Source organism: Scyliorhinus canicula, chromosome 3, assembly GCF_902713615.1.
Source record: "Scyliorhinus canicula chromosome 3, sScyCan1.1, whole genome shotgun sequence".
In the NCBI taxonomy this organism is placed as follows: domain Eukaryota; kingdom Metazoa; phylum Chordata; class Chondrichthyes; order Carcharhiniformes; family Scyliorhinidae; genus Scyliorhinus; species Scyliorhinus canicula.
In genome coordinates, this window is record NC_052148.1 from 71,708,973 (window position 1) to 71,732,739 (window position 23,767).

Genomic DNA, 23,767 nt, shown 5'->3' on the forward strand with positions numbered 1-23,767 from the left:
AAAAAAAAGGGACCAAACACCCGAAGAAAAAGGGGTAAAAAGGGTAAATGACTAAGGGAAGTTGGAAACGGGAAGAAACACACCATAAGAAGAAAACGACCCGCAATAGAAATTTCAACAGTTCAAATATACAGAAACACCAAACAACTCGAAACCTTCAAGATATTCAAAAAGTCAAACGTTCAAGAAAAGCCAAACAATCCAAGAAACTGTTACCCAGCTCCGACCTGGCCTGAAAAGATAAGGGCCACTTGCTCAATCAAGAGTACCCAGGCGGCTACGACCGCCGGTGCTCCCAGGTTTTAGTTCATGTCCAGCTTTTCTTCTTGTACAAAGGTCCAGGCCTCCTCTGGGGACTCAAAATAATGATGTTGGTCCTTGTAGGTGACCCACAAGCGCGCCGGCTGCAGCATTCCAAATTTGATCCTCTTCGCGTGTAGCACCGCCTTCGTCCGGTTGAACCGGGCCCGCCGCTTTGCCACCTCCGCACTCCAGTCCTGGTACACCCTTACCGTCGAGTTCTGCCACTTACTGCTTTTCTCCCTTTTTGCCCACCTCAGGACTTTCTCCCGATCACATAGCCGCTGGAACCGCACCAGCACCGCCCTCGGGGGCTCGTTTGCCCTAGGCCTCCTGGCCATGACCCGGTATGCCTCTTCCAGCTCCAGGGGCGCAGGACCGGCCCCTTCCCCATCAGGGAGCTCAGCATCTCCGCAACATATCTCGGGAGATCCGACCCCTCCAGGCCTTCTTCTAGGCCCAGGATCCTCAAATTTTTCCTCCTCATCCGAGTGTCCAGCTCCTCGAAACGGCTCTGCCACTTCAGGTGGAGTGCCTCGTGCACCTCCACTTTGCCCCGAGGAACATGGCATCCTCCTCCCTCGCGGTCATCTCCTGCTGCAGCTCTCTGATCGACGCCTCTTGGGTCGCCTGGGCTCCCACCAACCTGGTGGTCGTCGCGTTCATGGACTCTAAGAGCTCCACTTTCAGCTCCGTGAAAAAACGGAGGAGAGCGGCCTGCTGCTCCTCCGCCCATTTCCTCCATTCCTCCGGTGCGCCGCCGGCCGCCATTTTGATTTTCTTCCCCCGCTTTTTTTGGGGAGCTGCTGCCACTTTTCTTGCCGCTCCACTCCGAGTACCGACCATAAAATCGGTCTAGTTCTCCTCAGGGGACCTTCCCCCACCGGGATTCGTCTTTTCAGCACCGTTGGGGCCCTCCAAATGGCCCGAAAACACCTTTGTCGCAGGAGCTTCCAAATGTGCGGCTTAGCTAGTCATAGCCGCAACCGGAAGTCCCCAGCACCAATCCTTGAGTACCCTTGCAGCCTGCCGTCTAAGAATAACCTGTTTATTCCTAATATGTCTTTTATCTGTTAATTTACTCCTGTCTTTCCCACAATGAGCCCTGTAAAAATTAATGGCGCCACGGTTTCTACATTTTTATTTCAATTCGCTCATGGGGTGTGGGCATCACAGGCAAAGCCAGTATCTATTGCCCATTTTTAATTGCTTTCAAGTAGGTGATAGTGAGCCACTGTAGTCCGTGTGGATTAGCTACACCCGCGCTGCTGTTAGGTAGGGAGCTCCAGGATATTGACCCAGTGACAACGGAGGAATGAATGATGATTCACTTCCAAGTTAGGATGGCATGCAACTTGGGAGCGGGACTTGTAGATAGTGGCACTACCAGGTGCAGGGCACAAGATTGGAAGGTGCTGTCGAAGAAGGCTTGCCAATTTGCAGCAGTACATCTAGCTGATGGTATGCATTGTAGCAAATTTGCCCTGGTGTTGGAGGCAGTGAATGTTTAAGGCAGTAGGTGGTGTGTTGCTTTGTCCTGGATTGTATCAAGCTTCTTGTTTTTTGGGAGCTGCATTCATTCAAGGAAGTGAAGTGCATGCCGGCTTGCTGATTTGTGCCTTGTACAGCAAGAAGTCTTACAACACCAGGTTAAAGTCCAACAGGTTTGTTTCAAACACTAGCTTTCGGAGCACTGCTCCTTCCTCAGGTGATTCAACGGAGGAAGGAACAGTGCTCCGAAAGCTCGTGTTTGAAACAAACCTGTTGGACTTTAACCTGGTGTTGTAAGACTTCTTACTCTGCTCACCCCAGTCCAACGCCGGCATCTCCACATCTTGTGCCTTGTAGAAGTAGATGGGCCTTGGGAAGTGAGGTGGTGAATTACCCAACCTTTGACCTGCCCTTGTAGCCACAGTATTTACACGACTGGTCCAGTTAAGGTTTTGGTCAATGGTGACCACAACATTTTAATGGTGAGGAAATGTATCGACGGTAATACCATTGAATGTCAAGGGGAGGTGTTTAATCTCTCCTTGGTTGCTGCCGGTCACTAAACTGGTATGTCATTTTCACACCAAGTCGTAATGCTGTCCAGCATGTAGACATAGACTGCACTATTTGAGGCATTACAAATGGAACATAACACTGCAATCATCAGAAAACATCCCCACTTCCTACCATTTAATAGAGGAAAAATTATTTATTGATGAAGTAGCTGAGATGGCTGGGTCTTCGATACTGCCTGACGGAATTTTTGCAGCAACGTCCTTGGACAGCAATGACTACCTCTAACAATCACAACCACCTTCCTTTGTGCCGGGTATGACTAGTGGAGAGTTTACCTGTCTGATTCCCATTAATTTCAATTTTAGTAGAGCATCTTGATAGCATGCTTAATCAAATGCTGCCTTGTTGTTATGAGCAGTAACTCTCATCTTGCACAATAAAATATCTTGGTGATCTGGCTTTCAGTTTCTTTCCCTCTTTCTATGGTTATGACATTAGCTACTGCATGAAAGCTTCTCTCCTTCCTCCATGTTACTCACAATATTATTAATTCACAATGGGTATAACTGCAGAGATATTTTTATACAAGCTCAAAATCTTAAATTAGCCAAGCATGAAAGATGTCTCACAACTGCAAAGCCTTCTACAGTGTTCACAGAATATTGCTTCCTTCCTACGAGTTGATGGTTTGCACCATGGTGGTGAACTCTGTGTTAAGTATTGCCTGGAGGGGCTCCAGAGCACCACTCTGGCATGGCGGACTATGTTACATTTGATGAAAAAGAAGATAATAGACAGAGAAGGCATGTGATTTTCTAGCCTCTGTTTTCTCTGGGCTATTATCTCTGCCAATTAAGCTTTTCATTTCTGCTTTGCCTCTGCCAACGCCCTTCCAAACAATCATCCCCCAAAGGTCACAGCCGGTGGATCCCAGTGATCATATCCACTATCATTTCTTCACACAAATAGTGGTGAGCCTGTGGAATTCATTACCACAGGAAGTAGTTGATGCTAAAACTTTGAATATATTCAAGAGGCGGCTAGATATAGCACTTGGGGAGAATGGGATCAAAGGCTATGGGGAGAAAGCAGGATTAGGCTATTGAGTTGGATGATCAGCCATGATCGTGATGAATGGCGGAGCAGGCTTGAAGGGCCAAAAGGCCTCCTCCTGCTCCCATCTTCTATGTATCTTTATATTTTGTCTACAGGCATTCTCAGGGTGGGGGTATGAACGTCCAGGAGGTTGTGAGCCAGTAGCCAGTTCACCATACTGATGATCTTTGGGTATATGGCCATCATCCATCGGATGAACATGGCCGAACTAACATAGGCCTGATTGGCTTAACAATAAATGTATGCGGGGTAGCACGGTGGCACAGTGGTTAGCACGACTGACTCACGGCGACAAGGATCCGGGTTCGAGCCCGGCCTCTGGTCACTGTCCTTGTAGAGTTCTCACATTTTCCCTGTGTCTGCGTGGGTCTCACCCCCACAACACAAAGATGTGCAGGGTAGGTGAATTGGCCATTCAAAATTACCTGTTAACTGGAAAAAAATAATCAGGTGCTCTAAATTTTTTTTTAAAAACTAATCGAATTACTACACTTCAGGATCTTAAATTAATGACCATGTCCTGCCAAGAGTTGCCACGGATACTTTTGAGACAGTGAAGGGGAAACTATTCAGCCTTTTCTCCTCCCCAACATTTGTTGTCCAGGTCTCACTATTGTAGAAGAGTGGGCTGAGGATGCAGACTTGGTAGACTTGGAGTTTGGTGTTCTAAGACATGTTACTGTTGTTCCACTATCCCATACTCAGCTTGGATTTAATATCTGAAGCGTTATTTTTTACTCAATTGCAGGATGTGGTCATCATCACTGGTTAGGCCAGCATTTATTGCCCAACCCTAGTTGCCCCGAGATGTAGATACACCACAGTGCTGTCAGGGAGTGAATTCCAGGATGTTGACCCAGCGAGAGTGAAGGAAAGGCGATATATTTCAATCAGGATAATGATTAATGAACTAAAACTTAAGTTGATTGATTAGTCTGTATTTGATTGACTTGTTTGACAAGTGTTTGTTGTTTCAATTTGCTTGTGTTCATATCACGGTTAAACTAAATCAGTTTAAAAGGGTAATTTGGGATCCAGTAATCAAGCCACATGCAACTAAATTTATGAAATACCCTTTTATAAAATGTCAGCTATTGTAAGTACTGCCACATGAAGAACTCAAATTTGTTGCACAGCAACATTGACTTGTTAATTAATGCTCTGTCCAAGTGTCACACTAATCAGCAGCTGTTACACGGAGCTCTTGTGACCCTGGCCCTGAGCCTGAAATTTCAGGTTCAAGCCCCATGGTTGCTACAGAAGGGGCATTTATGATGTGGTTCAACATGTTGATAATGAGCTTGCTAGTTCTTCCATTAGTGGAATTCACTACTCATCAAAGGAACAAAAAGATGTAAAACAAAAAAAACAGTTGTTATGTCAACATTTGTCTTGACAAAGAAAAGTAGACCAGTCTTTTGTTTATAATTAGAATAAGACTGATAAAGCACTGTATCCAAAAAGAAAATAAATTAAGAATCTGACTCTCAAGTAAGTTTACACGAATATACACATACACCCATATATATATTCATTCAAAAGTCTGGATGAAGTAGTAGACTGCTCGGAGTGTAAATCTGTAATGCATGGAGAAACTGCAGAGGACCCAATTATTTTTTTTTCGATTAAGGGGCAAACTTCCCCTCCATCAACAGGTAAACAAAGTGTTCAAGTCCCTTCAATTTCCATAAGTTAAATGTGGAGTCCAGCCGTGAAGGCAAGAAAGGGTGATTGTTACAGATAAGAGCCAGTGAAGACTGGGACAGACATTTAAAATGTTGTCAAAACTGTTTCCAAATTCTAAGAGAGGAGACCACCACCGGGCTTGAGGAAAATCTAGCGGAAGAAAAGGGCAATGGAGCAGTAACTATGGTTAGGAGAGTGGGTGTAGTCTAAGAGTTAGCGTTCATTTGGCCCCAGATTGAATTGGGATCACTGATCCGCAGCAAGATATTTTGGATATTGGCGGCCCAGTAATAGAACAGTAAGTTTGGGGGGGCCAAACTCCCGGTTTGTCTTTCCCTCTGGGGTAAAATGCTGCGGATTCTGGGATTCTTGCCCACCCAGATAAAGGTGGATATCAATTTTTTTTTAAATAATCTTTATTGTCACAAGTAGGCTTACATTAACACGTTACTGTGAAAAGCTCCTCGTCACCACATTCCGGTTCCTATTTGGGTACACAGAGGGAGAATTCAAAATGTCCAAATTACCTAACAGCATGTCTTTCGGGACTTGTGGGAGGAAACCCATGCAGACACGGGGAGAACGTACAGACTCCGCACAGAGAGTGACCCACCAGGAATCAAAGCTGTGACCCTGGCGCTGGGAAGCCACAGTGCTAACCACTGTGCTGTGCTTGATAACCTTTGTTAACCTTGATAAAAAAAAGGATTTGGGCAGTAAAATGGGGAGGCATTGAAAGGAAAAGAAAATCTAGGGAGTATGTTCATTTTTATTGTTTGAATCCTGACAGCTAAAGATAAAGAAAGGTTGTTCCATCTTGGTAGGTCTGTTCTAACATTGTTAATCAGGCTGTAATAATTCAATTTGTGGAGTGAGGCCCAAATGTGGGCCACCCTGATACCCAGGCAACGGAAACTTGTACTCGAAAGGCAAAAGGGCAGCATACCCAATGGGCTCGTCTCCCAAGGGGTTGACCGGAAAACATTAATTCTTACCTAGTTTGAATTTATAGCCAGAGGTGGAGCCAAAAATATTAGGTGTCTTCATTACATCACTGATGTGAAGGAATTAGGTCTGTAATCTATATAAGTAGGTGATCTGCATAAAGAGATACCCGAAGTTCCACCCCGGCCTGAATAATACCCATGTGTTGATTGGAAGTTCTCAAAGTTATAGAGATGCTCCAATGCCAGGACAAATAAAAGTGGAGGGAGTGGACAGCCCTACTGCCCCTACTTTCACAGTAACTTCATTGCAGTGTTAATGCAAACCTGCTTGTGGCAATACTAAAGATTATTATTATTCAAGGGAAAAGAGTCTGAATATACAGAATTTGTGCAAACACTAGCAATAGAGGCATTGTGTAACCAACGGATACAGGAGGCAAATATTTGGCCGGATCCGAATCTTCCAAGAATCTCAAACAAATAAACCCATTCTACCCGCATTCTACCAGCAGGGTAGCATGGTGGTTAGCATAAATGCTTCACAGCTCCAGGGTCCCAGGTTCGATTCCCGGCTGGGTCACTGTCTGTGTGGAGTCTGCACGTCCTCCCCCTGTTTGCGTGGGTTTCCTCCGGGTGCTCCGGTTTCCTCCCACAGTCCAAAGATGTGCAGGTTAGGTGGATTGGCCATGCTAAATTGCCCGTAGTGTCCTAATAAACGTAAGGTTAAGGGGGGGGTTGTTGGGTTACGGGTATAGGGTGGATACGTGGGTTTGAGTAGGGTGATCATGGTTCGGCACAACATTGAGGGCCGAAGGGCCTGTTCTGTGCTGTACTGTTCTATGTTCTATGTACCCTGTCAAATGCTTCCTCTGCATCTAGAGATATTATCACCTCTGGCTTGGATGCAGGAGAGGGAGAAAGTATGACATTAAGAGGGTGACATATATTAGCTGACAATTGACGGCCCTTTACAAAACCTTGTTTGATCTCTGAAATAATAGGCCAGAACCTTAATGAGCAGTTTAATGTCTGCATTTAAGAGTGAGTTAGGTCAGTATGAACTCGATCGGGTTCTTGTCCTTCTTGAGGAGAAAGGAAATAGAGGCTTGAGTAAGGGCTGGAGGCAATGAACCCCAAGATAAGGAGTCGTTGAACATATCCAACAGCAAAGGCACAAGTTGTTCAGAGAATTTCTTATAGAACTTGATTAGAAAGCCATCAGGTCCAAGGGCATTACCAGCCTGCATAAGACCAATGCATTTTAAAGAGAACGTATAATTTGGAACATAATGGGGAGTCCAACTCACAACTCGACTGTTTCAACAGATGGGATCGGCAGGCTGTCGAGAAAAATCAGCCTTGATTGACTTGTCTGCGGGAGGCTTAAGATTTATACAGATCACAGCAGTAGGATGTAAAAGCCGCATTAACTGGAGCAGGGCGGAAGCGAAGTTGCCACCCAGGTCGAGTAGCTGGGGGACCTCACGGGAAGCCGATTGGTGTTTAAGTTGGTGAGTCTTAAGACGACAGGCCTTCTCCCAATAAGTGTAGAAAGTACTCCTGAAGCGCTGTAGCATATGTACAGCCTTATTAGTGGGCAGTAGCTCAACCTGAGTCTGAAACTTTTGCCTGCTTGCATATAATTCCAGTGTGGGATTGAGAGAGTACTGGTGATTTACCTCATGGAGTCCACCAACCTCTGTTGTTCTAATTTCTTCATCTTTAGCACATGTGCACTATAAAAAATAATTTCCCCCTTAAAGACGGCCTTAAGAGCCTCCCAGGGACATGGAGATTTATTATTAAGAGATGGAGTCGGACCTATTTAATTTAACGCAGACATTAATAGGGGTTGACAGGCACTTGCAAAAAAATGTTTTAATCGGGCAACAAAGTAATATTTAACCTCCATGAAGGAATACAAAGCCCTGGGAACCCCTGATGGGACAAAAGATTTGGTCAATCCAATTTTGGGTCCAGAACACCTCCTAAAATATGATGGTATGTGTCAAAGTTGGGGAGGGAAGACAACAGAGAGTTGATGAAATTCATATCATCCCAATTAGAAGCATAGACATTGAACAGAACTACTCGGGTGTGTGTATGGAGGACCGCACACGATTATGTATTGACTTTTTGGATCAGCCACAATCTGAGATGAAGAGAATTGGACTCTTTTGTTGATTTAAATCTCCGTGTCCCTGGCCCTGCTATTAAACTAGAATGAAAAACTTGGCCAACCCATCCTTTGCGCAGCCTGGTCCGATCTTTAAAGCGTAAATGGTTCTTTTGCAAAAAACATCAGATTTTAGGCTCTTAAGATGCGTGAATGTTCTCAATCATTTTACAAGGCCACTCAAACCCCTAATGTCCCAGGTAATCAGTCGGACTGGAGGTCTCCCGCCACCCCACGAACCAGGGTCAGCCATTACCAATGAGAGATGTTAAACAAGGGGCACTGAGAAGACAAAGCAAAAAGATCAATCCAGGATGGCCACTGAGCCAAATCAGGTGACTCAACAAAGAGAGACCAGCAGACACCATCAGCAAACTAAAACTAAAACCCACACCACCCAAAAACGCCATTGCAGTCGATCACAACCACACCCAAAAGCAAATGGAATGGTGGCAAACAATAATATAAAATCGACATATAATAGAACACAATTCAACACAAACTATATGCTCATTTTAAAAACTATGATCTGCAGAAAACCCTTTAATATTGCTCCCATTAACTAACGTATCTTGTTAGTAGGGAGGCTTCGCAAGAGTGCCATGAGGGTGTCTGAAAGTTGTACCAAATAGTAAAAACTAAAAGAAAATAAGTTATTGTAAGAAGCGAACAGTCAAAATCCCTCATATACAACAATGGTTATCACGAATACAACCAAACAACAGATATAAAAAGTGCCTGTACAACGAGCCATAAAACAATTTTTAGCGGAGGACAAATTGTGCTTCTGAACAAAAAAGTGTCAGCATCTCCCGTCAAGTCAAAAGAAAATAGTGCTTTTCACAGAATGCTACACAAAGGAGGGCTGGACAAATCCAGAAGTTGACTTGGGCCAATTTCTTTCCTGGGATTCACAGAAAACAGGGAACTCTATCCAAATAATTTAAGGGCTTTCTCAGTAAATTAACCCGTGGTGCCGGGAAAAAATGTAGGTAGGTCAGGTTTCCAGTGGGAGCCGCCATGTGTGAGCCTTCCCCTCACATCACGGCACCGGAAGTCTACCTTAATGTCACCATTAAAAAAAGAACTGGTTCGCTCAGTTGGCTGGATGGCTGGTTCGTGATGCATAGCGACGTCAACAGCACGGTTCAATTCCTGTACTGGCTGAGGTTATTTGCCTTCTCAACCGTGCCGGTGCAGACTCGACAGGCCGAACGACCTCCGTCTGCACTGCTGGGGTTCTATGAACAAGACCTGTAGAGGAAAAGTTGACTGTTCAGCTTCAATGTCAAGCCGGATCCATCCCAACACAGTATCTAATGAATCTTAGGTGAGAAGCCAACACCCCTCCAGTATCTGATAGCTGGAGTTCAGCCAATTCAAGAGGTCTCTTGTTATTCCAAATAAAACGTGCCAATCATTCCATTAACTTCTTTAACGACTCCAGCCAACACCATAATAAGCAGCTGTAAAGGATATAAGAATCTGCACGATATGTTCATTTTAATTAGGGCGATCCTCCCAAGCTATGAAATCCAGACCACCGAGCGCGATCCCATCTAATAGCCGCAATCAATTGGGGGAACGTTAGCCCCATGTAGTTGCCTAAAGGCAGGGTAATAAAAACGCTGAGGATACTTAAATCCCCAGAGGGGACTATCTAACAGGGAAATTAGCAAGGGCCTCAAATTTAGTAAAGTTAATCTTGTAACCCGAAAATGCATAAAAATGTCCAGCACGCCAATAACAGCTGGGACCAAAATATCAGCATGTCATCCAGGGGGCAGCAGGGTAGCATGGTGGTTAGCATAAATGCTTCACAGCTCCAGGGTCCCAGGTTCGATTCCCGGCTGGGTCACTGTCTGTGTGGAGTCTGCACGTCCTCCCCCTGTGTGCGTGGGTTTCCTCCGGGTGCTCCGGTTTCCTCCCACAGTCCAAAGATGTGCGGGTTAGGTGCATTGGCCATGCTAAATTGCCCGTAGTGTCCTAATAAAAGTAGGGTTAAGGGGGAGGTTGTTGGGTTACGGGTATAGGGTGGATACGTGGGTTTGAGTAGGGTGATCATGGCTCGGCACAACATTGAGGGCTGAAGGGCCTGTTCTGTGCTGTACTGTTCTATAAGGCGCTATTTTGTTTCACCCAACAATCCAACCCCGATATCAAGGGGCCTGACCTGATGGCCTCTGTAAACGGTTCAATGGCCAACACAAACAAGGACGACAGAGGGCCATCTTGACTAGTCCCTCTCTGAAGCCCAAAGTTTGCGGACCATAAACCATTTGTCAGCACTGGACTTTGATACACCAACTGAGTCAACTTAATATAGTTCACCTGCAATCCAAAGCCTCAATGTATGAGCCTGATAATTCCACTCAATTTGGTCAAGCGTTTTCTCTGCATCCAAGGAAATAACCATTCAGTCCAGTGCATGTTTCTGAAAAGCCTGTATCATATTAAGGAGCCATCTCATATTATTACTGCAAAATCTTCCCCCAAATGAACCCAACCTGGTCCTCCTGTACATTGGAAGGATGTCTTCCAGCCTTTTGGCCAGAACCTGGAACAACAGTTTCAAGTCAACATTCAGAAGAGATATTGGCCTAAATAGGGGGCACACTCCTCTGGGTCCTTGCCTGCCTTCAGAATCAAAGAAATATTAGCCTTGTATAAACTCTCCGACTCAAAGTGACGACAAAAAATACCCAGCAGCAGGTCCAACAACAAATTCTTAAACTCGACCCAAAACCACCTGGTCCTGGTGCCTTACATGGCTGTAGCTCTCTAATGCACTTCAATACCTCCTCCCTAGATAAAGAAGCACTAAGAGCCTCAGGTTGGCTTTCCGAGGCTACAAGGAAGCGAAGACATGCTCCATACGTGCCAACTTGTCACCAGAGAGCCCAGACTTCTATAATCGCACATAGAATCCCCTAAAGGCCCCATGTATTTCCTCTGTCCCCGTTACCCTCTTCCCTCCCACAAGCCGTACAGAAGGAATCGCCCAAGAGTCAGCCTTTCTCTTTGTCAAACAGGCTAAGTATTTGCTCGGTTTATTCCCAAATTCGTTCAATTTCTGCCTCGCAAACTTTAAGCTTTTCTCAGCCTGTTGAGTTAATAACGAGTCCAAAGCGCTCTTGCCGCACCAACCTCTTTCAACAGCTACCTATTAGGAGTCTTCTTATAATTCTACACCGCCAAGCAACCCTCGAGTCACAGTTCCCGAGTATCTCAAATCTTTTATTTGAAGCATATAAATAATAAGCCTTACGCATCTCCTGGTATCAAATAAACAAAGAACTTTTTAAAAAATGTGCAGTAAATGATGATGCGTGTGTGTGTGCGTGTGCGTGGGGGGTCTTAAGTAAGAATTCCAAGAAAACAGGGCATGTTCAGGGATTAAAACGCTATCTATGGAGCAAGAGGAAACCAACTGCAAGATTACCCCTGGCACAAAAATAACCAATTCTAGTATGACATTGATGCGGGGCTGGGGGAAAAAGTGAAGTCCCTACCCCACAAAACCCACCTTATCCTCAACCAACCAAACAAAAGCAACCTCAAACTAACCATTGTTTGCAGCAAATTACCCAGCCTTCAGAACAGCGACCACGACACCACACAACCCTGCCAGGGCAATCTCTGCAAGACATGCCAGATCATCGACTTGGATACCACCATTACACGTGGTAACACCACCCACCAGGCACGCGGCACATATTCGTGCGACTCGACCAATGTAGTCTACATCTTACACTGCAGGAAAGGATGTCCCGAAGCGTGGTACATTGGCGAGACCATGCAGACACTGCGACAACGAATGAACGGGCATCGTGCGACAATCACCAGGCAGGAATGTTCCCTTCCAGTCGGGGAACACTTCAGCAGTCAAGGGCATTCAGCGTTCTCCAAGGCGGTCTTCAGGACACGCGACACGCAGAATTGCCGAGCAAAAACTTATAGCTAAGTTCCGCACGCATGAGTGCGGCCTCAACAGGGATCTTGGATTCATTTGCATTACATTTACCCCCCACCATCTGGCCTGGACTTGCAAAATCCCACCAACTGTTCTAGCTTGAGACAATTCACACCTCTTTAACCTGTGATTATCCCTCTCCCTGGATCTGTAATGATTTGATTACCTGCAAATGCTCGCATTCCAAGCTCTGACTTTGTTTATATAAATGTTTCTGGAACATACCTCGCCATTCACCTGAGGAAGGAGCTGCGCTCCGAAAGCTCATGTTTGAAACAAACCTGTTGGACTTTAACCTGGTGTTGTAAGACTTCTTAATGTGCTCACCGTATCACAGGCAGAGGTTACCGCTTTGGTGAAAAACAGTACATTCTGAGTAAGGATCCCCCACACCCTTGACCAAAAGGATGCAAAGAAAACATACCCCATCTCCTCTCGCTTCAATTTTTAATGCGCCCATCATCCAAATGAGCTTTCTGGAATAAGGCTATGACGACCTTCTCTTGAGAAAGGAGACAATCCTTTTCTTTTTTGATAGGGTGATGGCTGCCCCTTACATTCCATGAGCAAATTTTGAGATTAGCTGCCGCCATTAATTAGGCCACAGAGAAGAACAGGCCCAATTTTCACGTCACAATCGGGTGTGTGCCATTACCCCCCTCCTCCAACTCCCATTACACCAAAGGCACCAAAATATCCCCGAATCTTTCATGGATAGAAAACGTGACTGCACCAAAGTAGGATAAAGTCAACAACACAGAAATCATCCCATAATAACCAGAAACAAAAGAAATCACACCCAAAATAGGTCTAAGGGGACATTCCTCAATAATATTGAGGACCAGTAGAATAACCACACACCATGCTGTAATTACCAGAACGAGAAGAAAAAGGCCAACAAGGGAATGGGAATCGAATGCCCCACCCAACCCGTGGCAATGGCGCCACTCGGCTCAACCATGATTAAAACTCGAATAATAGAAATGATGGATAATAAGCACCCTGCTTATCTACCGAGACTAAGACGAGATAATACTAATATGGTAGTAGTAATAATAATACCAATACGAGTTCCTGAAACATTCCGGGAGAAGTAGACAATCAGTGTACAGATAACAAATCCCTTTAACAGAATAAAATACAATAAAATCAGACAACATAATCGGGAAAGAATCCGGACTAGAGTTAGTCTGAGCTGCAACCATCTAACCAAATCCCTCATGGATTGAATGACTCCCACGGTGGTGGTCGAATTATAGGACAACTTGACTGAGTTGTCAGGCATAATTTTCAGGGTAACAGGATAAAGCAAACTCCAACCACCTGGGAGTTGCCTTCAAACTTCATTGAAGCTTTGACACGCTTGCCCTTCATTACCGCCAAAAAGTCCTGGATGAAATCCTCACACCCTTGTGGAACCAGGTCCACTTTGGCCAAATCATATCTGATCTTATTTAAATCGGCCTTCGCCCAGTTCAACCACATGACTGTGGATCTGGAGTCACATGTCGGTCAGGTAAGGGTGGCAGATTTCTTTCCCTAAAGGACATTAGTGAACCAGATGGGATTTTGCAACAATCGACAATGGTTTCATGGCGACCATTAGACTTTTTTTTATTCCAAATTATCATTGAATTCAAATTTCACCCTCTGCCATGGCAGGATTCAAACCCAGATCCCCAGAGCATGACTCTGGATCACTGGTCCAGCAGACAATACCACTGCCTCCCCATTGCGACACTCCCACCCTCTTTTACTTCTTTCCCCGTCTTGCCTGAAGATCCTATATCCTGGAATATTGAGCTGCCAATACTGCCCCTCTCTCAACCATGACTCAATGACAGCAATTACATCATACCCCCATGTTTTAATTTGTGCCCTCAACTGATCTGCCTTGTTCATCAGACTCCTTGCATCAAAATAAATACCATCCAATCGTGCCAAACTCCCTTGTAACTTAACTGGTCAAGAAATTATATGCCTTTCTGACTCACTTGATAGATCCTCTAATTTTGGCTGTGAATCCCCCCTGCACCTTCCCTCAGGATCCCAGCCCCCTGCCAAGCTAGCTTCAAACATCCCCAACAGCACTAGCAAATCTCCCTGCAAGGACGCAGCCCCATTTTGGTACAGGTGCAAACCGTCCAACTTGTACAGGTCCCACCACCACCAAAAATGGTCCTCAAAACCTAAAGCCCTCCTTCCTGCACCATCTCTCTGACCACACATTCATCGGGACTAACCTCCCATTTCTTTTTTGTTAATAAATATTTTTATTCTCCTCCTTTTTAACATTTTCATCAAAATTTACAACAACAGATAATCAACAATAACAACAAATACCTTTTTTTTAAATTTAGAGTACCCCCAATTCATTTTTTCCAATTAAGGGCCAATTTAGCGTGGCAAATCCACCTACCCTGCATATCTTTTGGGTTGTGGGGACGAAGTCCACGCAAACACGGGGAGAATGTGCAAACTCCACACGGACAGTGACCCTGAGCCGGGATCGAACCTGGGACCTCGGTGCCATGAGGCAGCAGTGCAAACCACTGTGCCGCCCTAATAACAACAAAAACAATGGCAATCCCCCAGCCAATAATCCCCTTATCCCAGACATCCACAAACAGCTCCCAACATTTTTAATACACCAATGAAAAAGAATCATCAATAAGTTATACATTCCGAGGGGGTGTAGGCACTGCCCAATCAGCGATCAGGAATGGGGGGTATGGGGCGGGGCCACGTGTTGCCCCGCCCCCTCCCCAGTCAGCAGCCGCTGAGACTCTGAGAGGCGGACAGGCTGCTCAGAGACAGGTCCCTTGCAATTGAGTCCCACACCACTATGGCTGACATTCTTCCTCCGACCCCCTTGTGCAGCAGACCGACCCATGATGCTATGGAATTGGCTGCCACTGCTTTCTTCATGTCATCACCCCCAACAGTATCCAAAACAATATATCTTTTAGAAAGGGAGATGGCCACAGGGGACTCCTGCACTCCCTACCTCCTTTACTCTGCCTGGTGGTCACCCATGCCCTTTCTGCCTGTTCAATCATCACCTGCGGTGTGACCACCTCACTGAATGCGTTATCCATGACTTGCTCAGTGATGCTCCACGGTGAATCCACCCTCAGGTCCAGCTTTCTGAAATGCGGTTAGCCAGTAGCTGTAGCTGGACACATCATGCACACGTGATCACCAGGGACAATTGAAGCTTCCATGATTTGCCACATAGTCCAGGAGGAGCATATCACGGGTTAAGTTCCCCTGCATGAATGCCCTTAAGCCGCTTACTTAATCCCCTTTTTAATACTTACATAAGAATACTATTAACTTATCTCCCTTACACTAACTTTACTTCCCTTACCCTACTTCATTATTACTTCATTATAATGACACTCTCTTTCACTTATTTGTGTTGTTTCTCAGGTAATCCTGAGAATCAACAAAAAAAAACACTTTTTATATTCACGACTGGCAGCAATAGGGCAGCACGGTAGCATTGTGGATAGCACAATGGCTTCACAGCTCCAGGGTCCCAGGTTCGATTCCAGCTTGGGTCACTGTCTGTGCGGAGTCTGCACATCCTCCCCGTGTGTGCGTGGGTTTCCTCCGGATGCTCCGGTTTCCTCCCACAGTCCAAAGATGTGCAGGTTAGGTGGATTGGCCATGATAAATTGCCCTTAGTGTCCAAAATTGCCCTTAGTGTTGGGTGGGGTTATTGGGTTATTGGGATAGGGTGGAGGTGTTGACCTTGGGTAGGGTGCTCTCCTTTTGCACTGTAAATTCTATGATCTAAATTCTATGACTGCTTCAGTTTGATGCTGACTGTGAGGTTAAAGAGAACAGGAATCTGACCTTGGTGTTTATTAAACACAGCTGCACTCCGCTCCTGCCTGGACCGTGACCGAGCGCCGCACTCTGTCGTTTTAGCTTCACCATCTTGCAGTTTCACCTAACTCTCTGTTTTCAGCCAATTCAAAAAGCACCATTGAAATGAAAAATGAAATGAAAATCGCTTATTGTCACGAGTCGGCTTCAAATGAAGTTACTGTGAAAAGCCCCTAGTCGCCACATTCCGGCGCCTGTCCGGGGAGGCTTGTTTAGCCAAGCAGCATTCACAGTGCAGCTGGGGTATTTTTTATGACTCCATTACTGTCTCTGTTTACTGTGAAAGAGTTCATATTAACTCCTCTCTCCGCAACCCCCCCCCCGCACAATTTATTTTCCATTGAAATATGGAAGGGAAGAAAAGAGAGTACAGAAAATCAGCTGAGAATCCCAGTCCAATTCTTGGTTCACCTGAAACCACATTACCACTTCTGGCTATTGGTTTCAACACGCAAGTACAATTCCACATAATAATAATCGTTATTGTCACAAGTAGGCTTACATTAACACTGCAATTAAGTTACTGTGAAAAGCCCATTTCACACCCCCCCTCCTCCCCCCCAACCTTTTTCACAGGACATTTCCTCAGTTTTGAGAAGGTACTTCCTGCATGATCAAACACCTTGCATATCCAATTATTTTGGCATCAATTTATTTTTCCAATTTAAAAAAAAATGCAATTGCTGGTGGGCAGACCATTTTTCTCTGCCTATCCTTCAGTTCTTTTTTCGTTTCAGTTCTCCAAACCAAATCTTGCACCTCTGTCCTGCTTTTAGTTTCAAAATTGTTCCTTCCCTGTTGCTTAAGCAGACTCCACTTCTACAAGTTCCTTAATCTTATCTCTTGTTTCTGGCTGCCTGTGGTTATCGACTGCCTGGTTTCCAAAACTGCTAAAAGCCCCACCCCCCTGAATTTTATTCAACTTCCTCTTTTAGATGCACTCAGCTTTAAGTGTTTCAATGCAACTAAAGTCTTGCTGCTCTAGGGTAAGGAACTACCAAGGTTGACAATTTAGAGAAATAATTTGTTTTATTGACACGGAAATGCAACATTTTACTGAAAGAGATGCTTGAAATCTTCATCAGAAGTACATCTTGCAACTCAGTATGATCAAATTCTTCTCCTTTGGGAGTCTGAGAGATTAGATTTTTCATTGACAACCATTGCAATATTTTTAACTGTCTCTTCTCCTTCGTTTTAAATTAGTTTTTATATTATCCATTCTTACTGAAGCAAAAAATGTTTTGCAGGCATTTATTTTCCCGGTGTACAATAAATAGGAACACAAGTAGGCTATTTGGCCCCTTGAGGCTGCTCTGTTATTCAATTCAACGAGATCATGACTGATCAGTGACTTAACTCCAACTTTGCCCTGCACCCTTTCATACCTATGGGTAACAAAATCTTGTTTATCTCAGATATAAAATTAACAATTCATCTAGTATCAATTGCTATTTAAATGTTTCCCAACTTCACTCCTGAAAGAGCTGACTGCAATTTTTCGACAGAACACCTGCTTGTCTTACATTTCCCAACCAGTGGAAATAGTTTCTCTGTACTTCGTCTGGACACCTTCGTATCTTGAAATGTTTGAGCAAATCACACCGTTACCATTTAAATTCCAGGGAATATAACCCTATTGTGCATAATGACCTCTCATTGCTTAACTCTTGGGAGTTCAAGTATCATTCTGGTAAATCTACCCCACACTCCCTCTAAGGAAAATATACCCCCTCCCCCCACCTGGTGTGGTGCCCGGAATTGCTCATACAGCTCCAAATATGGTCTAACCAGAGCTTTGGAAAGCTGAAGAATGACTTCTACCTCCTTTTATTTTAGTTCACGAGATATAATGGCCAGCATTCAATTTGTCTGTCATATCATTCTCAGTAGAGTGCTCATGGCACTTTAATGATGATGGGACCCCCTGCCAAGTCTCTTTTGGACCTCTTGGTTCCAAGATTATCATTTAGAAAGTGTTCTATTAGGTCCAAAATGGATAACCTCACATTTGCTTTTAGCCTAGCGCATGTAACATAATGAAACATCCCAAGGCATTTTGCAAGGGCTTTATCAAACAAAATATGATACCAAGTCACATAAGGAGATATTAGTAAAATGAACAAAAGCTTGGACAAAGGAGTGAATTTTAAGGAGTGTCTTAAAAGAGGAAAGCGAGGTAGTTAAAGCAGTTATTAAACCAAGGCCTTGCCTGGCACAGGAGACAATCGAAGCCATGGTGCCCATGCCAACCAAAAGAGAGTTAACTATCAGCTCTTAGTCTGTAAACCACCCCCCCCCCCAACACACTCCGAGTGATAACATTTCTCAACTCCCCTCACACTCTCAGCCTCCTATGTTTCAAAGAAAACAACCCCAGTTTATGCCAAATTTCCTCAAAACTGAAACTTTCCATTCCAAGCAATATCCTCGTAAATCACTTTTGTGCCCTCTGGAGTGATCACACAATTTTTGTTATTTACAAGTGTTTGCAGGAATCTAGGTGAGGTTTAACTAGTGTTCTACACAGTTCTGCCATAATCTCCCTGTTCATACATTCTATGACTCAGTCAAGAGAAGAAAATATCCCATATGCTTTATTAATTAATCACCTAATTGTTCACCTACTCTGGGATTCTCTGGGAAGCTAGGGAGGAGATTGCTGAGCCTTTGGCTTTGATCTTTAAGTCGTCTTTGTCTACAGGAATAGTGCCAGAAGACTGGAGGATAGCAAATGTTGTCCCCTTGTTCAAGTAGGGGAGTAGAGATAACCCCGGTAACTATAGACCAGTGAGCCTTACTTCTGTTGTGGGAAAAGTCTTGGAAAGGTTTATAAGAGATAGGATGTATAATCATCTGGAAAGGAATAATTTGATTAGAGATAGTCAACAAGGTTTTGTGAAGGGTAGGTCGTGCCTCACAAACCTCATTGAGTTCCTCGAGAAGGTGACCAAATAGGTGGATGAGGGTAAAGCAGCTGATGTGGTGTATATGGATTTCAGTAAAGTATTTGATAAGCTTCCCCACGGTAGGCTATTGCAGAAAATACAGAGGCATGGGATTCAGGGCGATTTAGCAATTTGGATCAGAAATTGGCTAGCTGATAGAAGACAAAGGGTGGTGGTTGATGGGAAATGTTCTGACTGGTGTCCAGTTACTAGCGGTGTACCACAAGGATCTGTTTACACTTTTCTTCCTCGCTATCAAAACTGCCAATTTTCATCACATCTGCAAACTTCATAATAATCTTTATTATTGTTACAAGGAGGGTTACGTTAACACTGCAATGAAGGTACACAGAGGGAGAATTCAGAATGTCCAAATCACCTAACAGCACGTCTTTCGGGACTTGTGGGAGGAAACCGGAGCATCCAGAGGAAACCCACGCAAACAGAGGGAGAATGTGCAGACAGCGATCCAAGCCGGGAAGCAAACCTCGGACCCTGGCGCTATGAAGCAACAGTGCTAACCACTATGTTACCGTGCCACCCTCCTACTTTTAAAATCATGCCCCCACTTTTCAAAAGTTTAAATCATTGATATACATCATTGATATAAACTTGTGACCTCGATCATCATGAAGGACAAAGGCAGCAGGTGCATGGGAACATTGCCACTGCAAGTTCCCCTCCAAGCCACCCACTAAGCTGACTTGGAAATGTATTGCCGTTTCCCAATAGCACTGCGGGTATGTCTACACCACATAGACTGCAGCAGTTCAAGCTGCACCCTTCTCAAGTGCAATGAGGGACTGGCAAAAATGCTGGCCTAGCCAGTGACACCCAAATCCCATGGAAGAAAACAAATACTAGAAACAGTAAGAGACCACTACCTAGCCCTGCAGAACTCCACTAGAAATAGTCTTTCAGTCACAAAGACACCCACAGACCTTTACTTTGCATCATTGAGCTAATTTTGGATCCAATTTGCCTCTTTATCTTGGATTTCATGAACTTCTAACTGAGCAGTCTGTCACATGGGGCCTTGTCAAAAGCTATGCTAAAACCCATGTAGACTATTGCATCGAACACATTTCTTTAATCGGGCTGTAGTTCAGAACAGTTAACAACCATGATACCTAGGGCGGCACGATGGCACACAGTGGGGAGCACTGCTGCCTCAAGGAACAAGGACCTGTGTTCAATCTGAGCCTTAGGTCACTGTCCGTGTGGTTTGCACATTCTCCCCGTCTGCGTGGGTCTCACCCCCACAACCCAAAGATGAGCAGGGTAGGATTTTCCACGCTAAATTGCCCTTATTGGGAAAAAAAAGAATTGGGTACTCTATGTTTTGAAAAAAACATGACACCTTTTAAAGACAAAGATATTCTCATGCAACTAATATTACCAAAAACAAATCAATTGGATATTACTCGCATTAATCTACCTGTTATTACTCTACCTGTGGGACTTCTTGTGTACAATACAGCTGCTACATTTACTTGCGTAACAATTCTTGCACTTCAAAAGTAATCCTTTTTTTGGGGGAATTTTGAAATGCACAATTCAGTTGCTATATTAAGGTGCACTCTTAGTTCCCATGCCTACACTAGAATACGTACGGTAACATCTTCACAATTCACAAGTAACAATCCACTCAAGGAAATTTATTAGTTTTCATTAAAGCTACAAAAGGAACTTTGCTAATACCATTTTTGCAGGCTTATCAATTAAAACATCTGCACAGTAGGGATTCTATGATTCTAAAAGTTTTCCACACAACAAAATGAACAGAAATATTCCCTCACCAATATTCCTTGACAATGCACATGGCAGGTCTAGGTGTCAGATAAAACATGGTTAGAGATAATTAGATCAGGATGTAAAAGACATAACTCAGCCCCTTATTCCAAATCACACATTACATCCTTATTGCCACCCTAAAATCCAGTCAGCATTCATAATAAAAACTGTCATGCGGAATTGTTGTATCGTAATTATACCCTTCCCCACCCATGGTGGTGTTTGCAGCACTTCCAAAAGGGAGATGGGCGGAAGTAAATCTGCCATCCTTACCTGGTCTGCCCGACATGTAATAATAATAATCACATTAACACTGCAATGAAGTTACTGTGAAAATGTGACGACGGACCCAGAGTAATATGGTTAACTCTCAACTGCCGTTTGAAATGGCCTGGCAAATCACCAAGTTCAAGGCAATTAAGGGATGGACAACAAATGCTGACCTTGCCAGTGATGGCCACATTTCATGAAAGAATAATTACAAATAACGATAAATGCTGATGTAGGAGTTTATAGTGGATAAAGTGGACAGGAAACATATATGTAACATTAAATACATGGTAAGTAACAAAAGCTGGGAAGTAGGGAAGTAATGTTGGTTCGGGCAGTTGACGAACGAGGAGATGCAAAGCTAATGCGCCAAATTCACCCCATTGTTATTACACATTTAGAGATAGCTTCTTTATAAATTCGTACATCCACATTTATGAATGTAAGAAGTCACCACAAAATTGGGACAGCACAGGGACAGAAAGCAATGTTTTGTCAATTTAATTTTAAATCTGCAACAGTTAATGGAAATAAATATTATTCTCAGGAGTGTGACATCACAATGGCAAAATACTTCACAAACGAATCTCAACTGATTTCTGAACTACAAAAATGCAGAATATTTTGTTCAAAACCAACAGAAAATGTTTCAAATGGTGTAACTTTAAACTCAGTGATGGCATACTCTTCAATGTATTGTGAAGGACTACACCACTCAGAATCAAACATTTCCATAACGAAGATGGCTAAAAGCAAGATTACTAAGTGACATGTATCTACAATCCACACTAACAGAAACAAGTATGCTCTAATGTACCACGTTAATTATTTGATACCAAAGGATAAAGAGAAATCAGTCCAACACTTTTGCCAGACTGTCAAGCAACAGTGAATCTTTGAAACTCGCAGTTCCAACGATTGTCACTGGCAGTTTTGTTTAATGTTTGGGGTTGTAGTGTAACAGGTTACTGCTGATTTTACATGGTGCGCATTTAAAATTACTTTTTTATTGTACATACTTTGTTTCATGTAGATGCAAATGAAAATGAGACACTTCCCTTCGAGAGAAGCTTAATGTTAATTAAGACCCAACCCGAACGTTCACATCGGAAATTTGGATGACAATAAATGCACCAGATTGTTTTAAATTGATAGCCTAGTCCCAGCACATCTTCAGGGCAACTATAATCTCAGGTCGAAACAGACAGACCGACCCTTCTTTAAAATACAAAGCCTGATATTAACTAATATATTTCGATTGCAATGATGAACGCGGGAAAGTACACAAAATTTGATCAAGTCAAGGCGGGAGGGGCTGAAATGCGGAGCCTGCTGGATGTTGCAGCAAAAACACAAGTCCAGCCCGGCCCCGGCCGACAGCTCATCTAAAAGAGGAGGAAAGCGGATGGAGCGGCCTTGCCGTGTCCTACCTGCTCCGGCTCTAGATCCGCAGCCTTTCTCTTTCTGCTAACTATTTTTCTCGCCATGGTGTGGGAGGGAAAGTCTTTGAATCCACATGGAGGTAGAGTTAATAATAATCAGAGATTCAGTGGGTAGGTCCCGGCGGAGGCTGTGAGATCAGCAATTTTTAAACTTTTCTTTAAAAAGGCCACTTCTTCGGCATTAACTGTGGTGGTTATTTTAAACATCTAATTATCAAAGACCGTTTGCAAGTCGGCGTTATTTTATAAAAAAAAAAATTCCCAGCCCAACGCCGCACGCGCGCGCACTCAGACCGAGCGAGCGAGCGTCAAACAGCTACTTCCGGTCCGCCCGACACACTTCCGTCCCGGCAGTACGAAGCCCGACACACTTCCGATCCGTCCTTCCCCGGCAGCTTCCGCCCGATAGATTTCCGTTCCGTCCCTCCCCAGCAGCGTCCATTCGACACACTTCCGTTCCGATCCTTCCCAGCAGCGTCCGGCCATTAGACTTTCGTTCCGCTCCGGCAGTGCTGGCCGCCGATAGACTAGTTTCCCTCCACAGATGCTGTCAGAAATGCTGAGTTTATGAAATGAAATGAAAATCACTTGTTGTCACAAGTAGGCTTCAAATGAAGTTACTGGGAAAAGCCCCCAGTTGACACACTCCGGTGCCTGTTTGGGGAGGCTAGTACGGGAATTGAACCGTGCTGCCGGCCTGCCTTGGTCTGCTTTCAAAGCCAGTGATTTAGTCCTGTGCTAAACCTCTGGCATTTTCTGTTTTTATTCCAGATTTCCGTTGCCTTCTCAACAACAAAGTCCGACAAAGGCAAACGGTTTGCTTTTAATTTGGCATTGTGCAGCCTTCTGGACTCAAAAATTGACGTCTCCAGTTTTAGATCATACCCCGTCTCCAAATTATTTTGCTGGATTTCTTTGTTCTTGTTTCTTTTTTTATTCCTTCAGTTTGCATTTGGATGGCTGCTATCCAGTTATTCGTATTTCATAGAATTTACAGTGCAGAAGGAGGCCATTCGGCCCATCGAGTCTGCACCAGCTCTTGGAAAGAGCACCTACCCAAGGTCAACGCCTCCACCCTATCCCCATAACCCCACCAACACTAAGGGCAATTTTGGACACTAAGGGCAATTTATCATGGCCAATCCACCTAACCTGCACATCTTTGGACTGTGGGAGGAAACCGGAAACCCACGCACACACGGGGAGGATGTGCA

General features: G+C 44.3%; 1 protein-coding gene across 1 annotated transcript in view; it reads right to left on the minus strand.

The window, feature by feature from the left end:
• dcaf12 (DDB1 and CUL4 associated factor 12) overlaps positions 1-22,874 on the minus strand; it is a 100,360-nt gene extending 77,486 nt beyond the window's left edge. The window contains exon 1 of the mRNA XM_038790695.1: positions 22,542-22,874. Coding sequence (XP_038646623.1) covers positions 22,542-22,598 — 57 coding nt within the window. The 5' untranslated portion in view covers positions 22,599-22,874. The remainder of the gene's footprint in view (positions 1-22,541) is intronic.
• Positions 22,875-23,767: the final 893 nt, after the last annotated feature.